The sequence below is a fragment of the Ursus maritimus genome, unplaced genomic scaffold (genome assembly GCF_017311325.1).
Source record: "Ursus maritimus isolate PB19 unplaced genomic scaffold, ASM1731132v1 scaffold_24, whole genome shotgun sequence".
NCBI classification, from domain to species: Eukaryota; Metazoa; Chordata; class Mammalia; order Carnivora; family Ursidae; genus Ursus; species Ursus maritimus.
Window position 1 is genome coordinate 11,059,580 of NW_024424897.1, and position 13,304 is coordinate 11,072,883.

At 34.7% G+C, this 13,304-nt stretch overlaps 1 protein-coding gene across 1 annotated transcript in view; it reads left to right on the forward strand.

Annotated features, from left to right (window-relative positions):
* The window catches only part of LOC103665913 (ATP-binding cassette sub-family A member 10-like), a 53,449-nt gene that overhangs the window by 6,610 nt on the left and 33,535 nt on the right, over nucleotides 1–13,304 (forward strand). The window contains 3 exon segments of the mRNA XM_040641210.1: nucleotides 5,277–5,462; nucleotides 6,643–6,817; nucleotides 12,897–13,065. Of these exon segments, the coding sequence (XP_040497144.1) occupies nucleotides 5,277–5,462; nucleotides 6,643–6,817; nucleotides 12,897–13,065 (530 nt within the window).

Below are 13,304 nucleotides of genomic sequence, written 5' to 3' on the forward strand. Positions count from 1 at the left end.
TATTGTCCCTTTCCCCATAGACTTTGAGAGTAATAATAGCAAACATTGAACTTATGTTATTCCAGGGATCACTCACCGTATATAGTGCTGTTATTTCACAAAAAAAAACAAGGCACAGAAAAGTTAAGATTTTTGCCTAAGAAACTCCTTTCTTTTAGCCACTGTGCTACATAACTCAAAAAGATGAATAAAATGAAATTAGTGACAAGGTGGTATTTTTCCCCTTGATAGAAAAAGCTGTTAGTGAAATGTGCCAACAGAAATGCCTGCCATATTGTCTTCAGTGTTTTTGAGATAAACATTACATTTGGATTCAACTTGCTAAGTGCCTCAAATTGAGTGAAAACATAGCTCGGAAGTTTTCCTGATAGAGAACTGTCCAAGTTAGCAGGGTTTACATTGGCTGGAGATTTTAAAAATTAGTTAATATTGCATGCTATTGGGGAGAGTGTTTATTTACATATGCTGTGTCTTGAAATACAAGGAAAAGAGATTTTTAAAATGAAATAATTCACATAAAAAAGTATGGCTTTGACAATTTATCTTGAAAGAGAATACCATTACCAGATGCAGGCAGGCATCCCAGTTATTGGAGTGAAACTGATACATTTCTTACAAAGTCCCTGCAGTTCTTGTATATCTTATGCTTTTCCACTTTCCTCCTGATTGCACACAAATTTTGCTATAATGTACTTAACCCAAATAAGGCTCAAGAATGCAGAATTTTCAACTTTCAACAACAACAAAAAAAGAATGCAGAATTTTCAAAGGATTTCAAGAGTAATTTCTTATATAAAACATTGTGAATAGATGATGAGAATTATTTATAGTAATCTTTCCAACTATACATTTCTTTTATATGAATTTCTAGCAATTTTAGTTGTATGAACCATAATTATTTAACAGTTCAGAGAATTTGGTTTAAATATACATGAGTTATGATTTGCTCCTATTGGGCAAATTTTTTTAAGACGGTGGAATGGGAAAACAGAGATAAAACAAATGATTGAAAACAGAATTTTTTGCTTAACTTTTTCCTTTGTTAGATAATTAACTGTTTACCTAACATTCTTCATGGTATTTAAAATACCATTATAAACTCATGGATCTAAACATGTCTAATAGGTTTCAAGCCATTGTAATTATTATTCTCATTGAAACTCAAATTGTCTCATCTTTGGTCAAAGGGAGCTGACGGTTCTTTTTGACAAGATTCTAAGTAGATTTTTGACAAAAATAGATTCCTTGCTATTTTGTGTGGCAAGATTTCTTTTAGTTAGAAAAAGTATTTCAGGAGCATTGCATACTAGAAATGTTTTTTGTTATTGGATTGGTCATTATATCTAGCCTTTTTCAATAGCAGAGATAGAATCATGATATATTTTCTACATTTTATATATAGAATAACATACACATATTAAAGATAAATGCCTTCTGAATTCACACTGATATTTATAATTTAAATATTCTATATGTACTACAGAGCTCTCTCCCATATTACAACTGTATCTCTTTTCTTATGCCCTGAGAATTCTGGTTCTCCAGGAGAGATACAGTTAATCTGAGAATTAGAATATCCCTAATTATTGATTTTTTTAATCCAGAAATATACATATAATATATCTAACAATACTAATAGTATTACTTCAATATAACTGAAAGCAGTTAAAGGACTTTTTTCCCAAATGCTCTCCCAACCCCCCCAATTGTTTATAGTGTACTGAGTCTATACTGACACAGTACAGACCACACCTTCTTTTAAAACATCATTTAGTCTTAGTTCTTCAGGTAACTATAAATTTTTAAAATTAAACATTTTTATTTTCTGGGCGCCTGGGTGGCACAGCGGTTAAGCGTCTGCCTTCGGCTCAGGGCGTGATCCCGGTGTGATGGGATCGAGCCCCACATCAGGCTCTTCCGCTATGAGCCTGCTTCTTCCTCTCCCACTCCCCCTGCTTGTGTTCCCTCTCTCGCTGGCTGTCTCTGTCTCTGTCGAATAAATACATAAAATCTTTAAAAAAAATTTTTTTTATTTTGGGTAGATACAGACTCAGTTTTAAGAAATAGATTGCATGTACCCTTTACCCAGTTTCCCCCAATGATAACATCTTGCAAAACTGTCATGATGTCACAGTCTCATTGTGGACATGGATATAGTCAAGATACAGAACAGTTCCATTGTTCCATCTTTATAGCCACACTCAACTCTCTTCCTTATCCCCCATCCCTAACCCTGCTAACCACCAATCTCTTCACCATTTTTATGATTTTGACATTTCAAGAATGCTACGTAAATGGAATCACATAGTTCACAACCTTTTGGGGCTTTTTTTCCCACTAAGTACAATTTCCTTGACACTTCATCCAAGTTTGTATTTATCAATAGTTGGCTCCTTTTTATTGCTGAGAACTATTCCATGGTAGCAATATCTCTGTTTGGTTAGTTGTTTAACCTTTGAAAGAGGTAGGGGTTGTTTCCAGTTTATGAGTATTATAATTAAAGCTACTGTGAACATTGATGTCCAGGTATTTTTATGAACATAAGTTTTCATTTCTCTGAGGTAAATGCCCAATGGTATAATCTCTGGGTTGTAAGGTGGTTTATTTTTATAAGAAACTGCTCAACTGTTTTCCAGAGTAGATATACCATTTTATATTCCCACCAGCAATGTATGAATGATAAAAGGATAGAAAATAATTGTATTTGACTTGCTTTATGCTTCCATTCATATATTGGAATTTATATATCTAATGTCCTTATTAATTCGTTGAACATAATATTGTCCATTTTTCTTACTTCTCCTTAATTAATCTTCATATTTCATGCTCTCTTTACTTCAATCTATGACCAGCTCTTTTGAGAAATTATTATTAGTGAATTATTAAGAGTAGATGTTTTCATATGTGAAAGATTTACCCTATCTTCAAAAAATTAATTGAATAAGATAGTTAGGTATTTAGTTTTATAAAAGACTTTTAAAATTCCACAAATTGAAAAATGAGAGGATGGGAGAGGAAAACTATGATCTTTTTTTTTTTTATTGGGATATAACTGATATATAATACTAGTTTCAGGTGGAAAATGCAAGGATTCGGTATTTGTTATATTGTTTTTTTTTTTAAAGATTTTATTTATTTATTCGATAGAGATAGAGATAGAGGCAGCCAGAGAGAGAGGGAACAAAAGCAGGGGGAGTGGGAGAGGAAGAAGCAGGCTCATGGCGGAGGAGCCTGATGTGGGGCTCGATCCCATAACGCCGGGATCACGCCCTGAGCCGAAGGCAGACGCTTAACCGCTGTGCCACCCAGGCGCCCCCAGTATTTGTTATATTGTTAAATGATCACCACAATAAATCTAGTTAACATTTATCATCCACGCAGATTGAGATGAGAACTTTTAAGATCCACTCTCTTAACTTTAAAAAAGACAAAACAATATTATTAACTACAGTCACTGTGTTGCACATTACATTCCCATGATTTGTTTTATAACTTGTTTGTGCTTTTTAATCACCTTCACCCATTTCGCCTGCTCCGCACCCCCACCACTGGCAACCACTAATCTGTTCTCTGTATGTATGAGTTTGTTTGTTTTAGATTCTGTGGATAAGGGAGATTATATGGTATTAATCTTTGTCTATTTTAACTTTGCATAATGCCCTCAAGTTCCATCCTTGTTAGCCCAAATGGCAAGATTTCCTTCTTTTTTGTGGCTGAATAATATTCCATTGTGTGTATATCTCTATCACTTTTTTTTTTTTTTTTATCCTTTCATCCATTGATGGACACTTAAGTTGCTTCCTTGTCTTGGCTATTGTAAATAATGCAATAAACATGGGGGTGCATATATCTTTTTGAGTTAGAGTTTTAATTTCTTTCAGATAAATACCCAGAAGTAGAGACGTGCCTGAGTGGCACAGTTGGTTAAGCATCTGACTCTTGGTTTCAGCTCAGGTCATGATCTCACAGTGGTCGTGGGCTCAAGCCCTGTGTTGGGCTTCCCACTCAGTGTAGAGTCCACCTCAAATTCTTTCTCCCTCCCCCTCTGCTCCTCCCCATTTGCGCTCGCTCTTTCTCAAAGAAATAAATACAATCTTAAAAAAAAAAAAAAAAGTACCCAGCAGTAGAATTGCTAGATCATTTGGTAGTTCTGTTTGTAATTTTTTGAGGACTCTCCTTACTAGGAAAACTATAATCATTTAACCTTACTGTTTGTATACATGAAAATGCTGTTTACATGTGATAGTACAAATTTATATACTGCACAAGATGATATAAAAGGATTTCAAATGCATTATCTGTATAAAGTTCTACACTTGAACTGAAAACCCTATGTAAATTTAAAGGGAACTTGACAATTTATTACTGTGTTCATGAAAGGTCAGTTTTTAAAAGTGAGAACCATTTTCTTGTTTAAACATATCTTTGATCTATGTCCTCAAATTTTCAAAAATAACCATGCTTTGACCACTGTGATGCAGTATCCCTGTTATATAGCTGTTAACGCCCAGGACACCTTTTGCTTTCCTTTAGTTTTATGTTTTCTGGCTACACTGTAGTACTTTAATTTCTAAAAACAATACCCTGAACGGTTAATGTCAAAAGCCATATAAGGATAAAAAATAAAATGAGCTTTCCTTATATCAGAGAGATTTCAATTAAACATTAAGAATAATTTTATACCAAAAGGAACTTAGTCTAAGAGAGTTTAAAGGTAAAATTATTATATTTCCATTTCATATTTAGTCACTTGACTGAAAGAATCAGATTATGTGTAATTATATGAATTTTTTAATTCATTCAACAATTGTAAAAATTATATTTCAGAACTTGTACTCATAACTCTTTTGCATATTGCCTCTCCAAACATTTACCTGTGTGTGACATTCTGAAGTAACACCTTGTTTCTACCATAGGCTGTCCTGGAGATTAATGTATGCTGGCCTCATATTTATCCTGTCCATTTTTATGGCTCTGATCATAACATCTATCCAAACTGTAGTAATTGTTGGCTTCATGGTGATATTCACGCTCTTTTTCCTATATGGCTTGTCTTTGGTGAATTGGCAAAACATATCTCTTAATTTGTTTCACATCTCAGATAACTGAGTAGATGATATTTCTTCAGGATATTGGTTTGGCATAGTCACTAATTTGGTATCTTGTTTTCTATGTTTTGAGAAAGTTTTTGACAGTGTGAGAAATTGATTACTATTGCTAAAAATGATTCTCAAGGGAACACATATACCAATTGGAACACTTCTTCTTTCCTTCAGATAGCATTGGCTTTCCTCCTGAGTGTGCTGATAAAGAAACCTATCCTTACCGGTTTGGCTGGTTTTCTCTTCACTATATTTTGGGGATGTCTGGGATTCACTGTATGGTACAGACAACTTCCTTCGTCTTTGGGATGGACTTTAGGCCTTTTTAGCCTCTTTGCCTTCACTGCTGGAATGGCCCAGGTAAGGAGCACAATGATTTTATTATTTTATTCATTAGATTTTCAAAATTATTGAAGGGTTTGGTAACTTCACGAAACTTAGTGATCAATCACCTTGTATTTAAAAAAAATTTTTTTTTAAAGATTTTATTTATTTATTTGACACAGAGAGAGACAGCCAGCGAGAGAGGGAACACAAGCAGGGGGAGTGGGAGAAGAAGAAGCAGGCTCACAGCAGAGGAGCCTGATGTGGGGCTCAATCCCAGAACACCGGGACCACGCCCTGAGCCGAAGGCAGACGCTTAACGACTGCGCCACCCAGGCGCCCCAATCACCTTGTATTTTAAGAAGTTCTGCTGCATTCTCTTGTGAATTCTCACCAGAGTAATAAGCAAAGCAGATAGATCATTTGTAAAATCCTAAAAAATTTAAAGAAGAAAAATAATTGCCCATTATCTGACCCCTCAGTTTGTCTGATTTATGTCCCCATTTAAAGAAGCAATAAAATGTGGAGCTCTGAGTAATAGTGAATAAGTAATAATGCATGAATCAGTCTCAGCTCTGCCCACGTACTAGCTGGGTAACCTTGGGCAAGTCGTTTGACTTCTGTAGCCTTCCTTTCTTCTTCTGCAGAAGGGGGATGTCAGTAGGAGTCACCTCAGTGGGGGTAAGCGGGAGGGCTGACTGTATTATTCTCTACACATAATGCTAGTGCAGTTCCTGACACATGCTATGTGAATGTGAGCTATTATCTTTCTTATCTTTAAAATCAATCTCTTCAAGTCTTCAGTACTTATTTAATATTTGATTATTTCTACAATATCTTATCCTTAGCATTTTTATATTTCCTTTATATGTCCTCCAGTTTCACTGCCCGCTCTGAGTTTCTCTTCCTACAATATGTTATTTTTGGCTCCTTGACCACTTCTCTAAATCCCCTTCTTTAAAACTTATGTGGTAATCAATTAGTCAGTTAAATTTCTATTCTTCAATTGCTTTACTTTCTCAGATAGCATTTCCCACTTCCGTGACAATAATTTTATTTGTAAAAAGCAACAGTACTACTAACAACTTCACTGTGCCTTTTTGAAGAAAAAGCTATTAAAATATGAACTATATTTATCTAGCACCATTTAATAAAAAAAAGAAAACCTTTAGCCTTATAGGTTCATCTTCTGTTATTTTATTCTTTTTAATCTCAGATATTACACATGGGTTATTACCATGTGTACCATGGTACCATTATTACCATGATTGGCTTTATTTTTCCCGATCCGTCTGGGGAGTCATACATAATGATGGTTACTTTCTTCCTTCTGGCACTTGATACTCTTCTCTATTTGACATTAACATTATATTTTGAGCGAGTTTTGCCTAGTAAGTCATAGTGTGGTTACAGTTTAATTTAAAACCACTATGCTTCTTATAAGGTAATATCTTACTATTTGTTTACTTGTAATTTAAGGAGCATTTCTGATGGCAGAGGGAAGGAAACAGTTTAAAAATTAATAGTCTCCTCATTTTCATCTCACTAATTTAATGGTCTGACCAGAATTGTTTGGTAAAAACATTTTAGTTAAAAGTAACTTGTATTTCTTTTGGTTTTTATCTTTTATAAAGGTAGGGCCTGCATGTGTGTGTATGTGTGTGCGTGTTGGCGTGTGTGTGTTTGTTGGTAGGTGGGGAGAGAGAAGGAAACAACTTTAACAGCTATTGAACATGATGATGCTTTTTAGTTTGAATTGAACTCATGGACATTAAGAGAGCTCATTAAACAGCTCTTGCTAATATTTGGCTCTAGGAAACTTGTTTTTCTGCATCTCAAGAATATGAAGGAAACAGTATAAAGTTAATGGATGACCTTTATAACACTTTATAGAGTGTCATAAAAATTAGTAAAATAAACTCATAAAATTAGTAAAAAAATAGTTTTTAAGTAATTATTGTTAAATTCCTGTGTAGAATGCATATGGCATCCCAGGAACTAATATATTCCCTTCTGCCCACATAAAATCCACAAATTGTACTCATACATAATTCCTTCTCATGCAGCAGAATCTGAAGAGGTCTATGCTGTTCAAACCCTATTATTTTGGTGTCTTTCTTTAAACGTTTTCTAATTCAGGTATTCTGGTTTTAGGATATGTATAGTATTCTTTTAGACTTTTACTTGTTTCATGTTCTTTATCTCCATTACAGTATTATTTTAGGATTTTATCCCCTATGCCTCTTATTTGTTCCATTAATATAATTCCATAATCTGTCATTTTGAAATAATGCATTTCTTATGCACTTAGCAAATTGGCTTCAAAATTATTTTGCAGAATTATTCTTGTGAATGAACAACTTCTTAAAATTAAATGAAATTTCTTCTTTGAATGAAAAGTAGTATATAATACATGTAATCTCTGAAACCAAGTTAACACATGTGCCTTGGCACAGGTCACAGACAAGAATCAGCACTCTAGTGTCTAATGATCAGAAAATTTTACTGTCATCTCAAACCTGCAACATGGAAATTCAAATCCCAGATCTGATCTCCTGGTGTATGCACTCACTCCCTTGTTCATACACATAGCAAAGGTCTTAAAAATTCCTTTTTGCTGAACCCTTAAAAGTGTCCCCAGCTAAACTGGGGCTAGGATCTTCTCCACTTTCTCATCATCTTTTTCTTTTTGGATTTTCTTATTTTCTCTTTTGCCCATTGTTTATAACCCTTTGTATAAAAATCAAGTGAGTTTGTTTGTAGCCCATCAGGCCCCAGAGCCTAGTAGATAAAATTGAAACTCTTTCTTGGGATTGAAGGAAGGCATAGTTAACGCTCCAAAGGTAATTTTCCCCTGTCACAACTCTGTACCATACTACCTATTTGTCCTGTCCTAAGATTTTGGGTTTTTTCTACATTAAAATTTTTTTCTCCAATACTTCCATCTAAAATTTGATTCGTACTTTAATAGGTAAATACCTACTCTTTCTTACTAAGTTCTCTACTCATTCATAATTAGCTTACTTTTCAAATAACTTCCCTAGCCCCCACCCTTTACTATGGGAAGGCACAATGAGTAATATTTATTTCTGGGAGAATGGAATTTAATTTTTTTCTGTTTCTATGTATTCACATAATCAGAAAATTTTACCAATGAGTATTTAGTTCAGCATTTAGTACAAGCCTCACATCTTAGAGATGCCAAAGCAGTGGTCTGGAGAGGTTATATGTCTGGCCCAAAAACAAAGTTAGCAGAATTTGGACGGAAACTTTGAAACTGACTTAATACTCCCCTTTTGGGTTTTTTCCCCCCACTGAATTCAATATTCATTATATTTATTGCTTATGTCCTGTATTTTTGTCTCTAGAATGTAAGTCCCCTGAGGAAGAGATGCTTGTGTTTTATTACACTGATATCTCCAAGCATCTAGAGCAGTCTTTGTCACATAGTAGGTCCTCAACAAATTCCTGGTAACTTACATAAATGCATATATTTGTCTTCTTATTTTAACTCTCTTCAGGATAAACAATGTGTTTTTCCATCTAGAGACCACCTGGTGCAAAAAAACTCTAATAAATATTTGATGAAGGAATACAAGAATGTCCTCTTTTTTTCCCTCAGCTTCAAATAAGAAATCTATTTCTTCTTTTCCTTCTTCTCCTACTACCCCTCCTTCTCTTCCTCCTTGGGTTTTGTGTGTTTTTTTTCCTTTTTCCCACAAATCTGATTCAATCTCACTTCCTCTTACTTGGGTACAATATGTATTCTTTAATTTTTATAAACATCTTTCAAATCCACATTTTTAGAGTAGGTTATATTTAAATGTTTTTACTTCATAATTCTTTTTCTGAACCAAAATTTCCCATAAAACTGGTACTAATTAGAAAACAGATTTCATCTATGTATCTATTTAATACATAACTGCTGATTAAGTTTATGTGGGTCAACAGTCTCTGTCTTCAAGGCTTCAAGTTAGCATTAATTAAATATAGTGTAGGAAGTGTGATAGGAGCGGATACCACAAAGTTCTATGATAGTGTAAGACCTCGGGTTGGTGGGAGGAAAGAACTTCAGCTGCATTTAAAGAATAAGAAAGTTTACCTGGCGGACAAGAGTGCACAAAGAATTTTACAGTCAAAAGGAATAACATGTGCCCAGCAATGGAAAACAGCTGCAGTGTCAGGAAATGAAAAGTTATTAGGTAGAACTAGTGCATAGTTTGGGTGTCAAATGTGGTTCTAGTGTAGGAATTCATAACCAGCTAACAAGAAATTACAAGAGGAGATTTTTTTCCAAATACACATCTGTGCACAGCTACGCACAGGGCAGCATGTAAAATCCCAATGATGCTGAGGTTCACCTCCAGTGAAGTCCCTCTGTAGGTGTCTGCTCTTGCTAACTCCACAGATCACATGCAGAATTTGGGATTCTCTCCTCTAGTCAGTTCCAGTATTGGTGGTGATCCCTGACAACGTCTTCTCTTGTTTTTGTTGAAATGAGAAAAACAATATGAAGCTTTTTATAAACCTTAATTCTTTCATTGGAAGTTGTCTTTCATATTGTGAGATTATAGCCTTTAAATATTTATACTTTTGTTATGAAAATATTTTCTCTCTTTTACAATAGGAGGTTTTTTTTTAAATTGTCCTTAAAGAACACACTATATTCATTAAAAAATATTATTCACCCAAGAAATCTAAGAACCTTAGAACATTGGTGCAGGAAATAAGACAGATTGATATAATCTATGTAGGACCTTTCACTGATGAGATTTGTGTTTTAGGAAGGCCACTTTGACAGCTGTTTGGAGGATGGGCTCAAAGCAGGTGGATATCATAATCTGTGTTAGAGAGGGGGGAGGGGACCAACATGAGGACCAGTGTAATATAGAAGGGAGGACAGACACAGGAAATACTTAGGAGATAGAACAATCTGACTTGGTGGTTAGTTATGTATTAGATGGAGGAACTGAGAAAGGGAGGGGATGAGGGTGGCTTTGGTTTCTAGTTTTGGTTACTAGGGGGTAGAGAAAATGTCTCTTAACTAGGTCAGTAGCAGCAAAAGAGAAGTATCCAAAATTCATTCAATTTTTGACATATTTTTTTAAATGCTGTAAATGCTATGAATAAAACGAATTTATTTTTCAATTTTAATTTTTCTCTTTTAAAAATTTTCCTTTGCTTTTTCAGCCAGAAAAGTGTAATTTCCTTTTCTGGCTAGTTCAGCTCGGGATGTTTCTACATATTTTCATTCTTGAGCATTTCTGCTCTACCACATTATATCTCTAGAACCATAATACATGATCCTTTTCATTTCTCTTATCGAAGACACTCAATTTCTAGCTGTACATTTTCCGTATATTTTTCTATATGCCTCCAACATTTTCTGTTTTCATACTTCTAGAAGTTATATGTTGTTGTATCTCTTCCTCTTTAGCTCTTCTTTTGGGGTGATACTTGCTCAAGTTTATCCCCTTATATTAGCTTACAGTAATAGCTTGTCATGTGACATTACATGAGAAGATTCTGTGTTGTTTAAATTACTCTATAGTCTCTGAAAAATCTATTAAGTTTCCTCCTCTTATCACTAATAAATTCACATTTTGGGGAGACATCATTAAAATGTCATCTCATTTTATTTACTTTGGTTTTTTAGATCCACAACTGAACTTCCTATTAATTATTGCTCTGTTTTCCTTTCTTACCATTAAACTATAAGTCCATTTAAATATCAAACAATTTTTAATCAGTATTACATACAACCCATTTGACCTTGGAGTGATATGAACTACCTTGATGAAAATCCCTGTATAATTTCATGAGGCCATTCAAAACTTTAAGGATTATCTATCTATCTGATTGAAAAAATCTACATAAAATAAAACAAATGAAGATATGCCAGCAACAATTTGATTTATATTTATTTCATTTTCTTAATGGGTTTTTAATATTTCCCATCCTTCCACTTCCGATCCCTTAATTTTAAGTGTCTTCCTTTCTTTCCTTTTTCTATATACCAGTGCGTATGCAGCCTTTTGTCTACCTTTCTGTTCTTAATAACTATTTTTTCTGCTTTTGTTTTATTCTTAGGGCTTTGAAAATGTTGACTTTGGATTTATAATGACTGATATGCTCATTATTTTCAACATTCGTTTTTCTATATTATCAAAATAATATTTATTTCTTCATCTACGATGGCAGGAATCAGCTTGCATAACTTCTCTTTTTAAGTATCCAAGTGGCTAGAAATCCCGAGAATGAGGAAGTTCTTGATGTTTGGTATGATTTCCAAGAGCTACCACTTTATCTTCTTTGATAAACTTTTTTTTTTTTTTTTAGTGAAGCAGAGCTGGGAATTCATCAAAGGCCAAAACACTGTCTTAACTTAAAAATCTTTATAATACTTTACTTTTAACATTGTAAATGTAATTCTCCAACTTTTTTTTTTAAGGATTTTATTTATTCATTCGACAGAGAGAGAGAGACAGCCAGCGAGAGACGGAACACAAGCAGGGGAAGTGGGAGAGGAAGAAGCAGGTTCCCAGCGGAGGAGCCTGATGTGGGGCTCGATCCTGGAACTCCAGGATCACGCCCTGAGCCGAAGGCAGACGCTTAACGACTGAGCCACCCAGGCGCCCCATCCAACTTAATAACTTAAATTCAAAATTGATACCAACAGAGAAGGACAAATACTGTATGATCTCACTTATATGTGGAATCTAAAAAAAAAAACCAGTAAAACCCAGAAACAAAAAAACCAAACCAAACTTGTAAAAAAAAAAGAGACCAGACTTACAGCTGGAGGAAGGGGGAATTGGAGGAAGGATATCAAAAGGTACAAACTTCTAGGGGCGCCTGGGTGGCTCACTTGTTAAGCATCTGCCTTCGGCCCAGGGCGTGATCCCAGGGTTCTGGGATTGAGCCCCGCATCAGGCTCCTCCGCTGGGAGCCTGCTTCTTCCTCTCCCACTCCCCCTGCTTGTGTTCCCTCTCTCGCTGGCTATCTCTCTGTCGAATAAATAAATAAAATCTTAAAAAAAAAAAAGGTACAAACTTCCAGTTGTAAATATGTCCTAGAGATGTCATGTACAAAATGAGGACTGTAGTCAGCACCGCTGTGTGATACATGGTAAAGTTGTTAAGAACCTAAATCCTAAGAGTTCTTATCACAAGGAGAACATTTTTTTTCTTTTTATTCTTTTCATTTTATTGTATCTATTGAGATGATGGATGTTAGCTGAACCTATCATAGTAATCACTTTACAGTATGTAAATCAAACCATTGTGCCTTAAACGTATACAGTTATAGAGGTCAATTATTTCTGAATAAAACTGGAAAAATAAATCATTAATTGAAAATAGAAAATGCAAAAAATAGGAAAAAATTGGTATCAAGCTACACTAGGACAGATACCATTCTTCCCTGATGTAGATGATTGATTCAGTATCTAACTGTGTCTTGATTGATCAGGTGAAGACGGCCGCCGACATTCACCATTGTTTTTCCTAAAGTCTTCATTTTGGTCCTAACGTCAAAACACTTATTATAAAGTTTTTGAGGACGAAATAAATCATGAGCATTCCTCTGATGACTCTTCTGAACCAGTGCCTCCAGAATTCCATGGGAAAGAAGCTATAAGGTAACTAACAAATTATGTGCACTCACAGGTGAAAGTTTAATAAACTAAGGTACAACAGGGCCAACCACAGGTCGATGTTATAGATGATGTGTTTTTTGAAAGTTCCTTTCTTTCAGGTGTTTCTGCCATCATTCTAAATGTTCCTTCATCATTTTAAAAGTAAGTATGTTGATATTGTCAGCAGCAAATTCAGTAACTCTATTCATTTTCTTGTCCTTTCCTCTTCTACTTTCTATCCC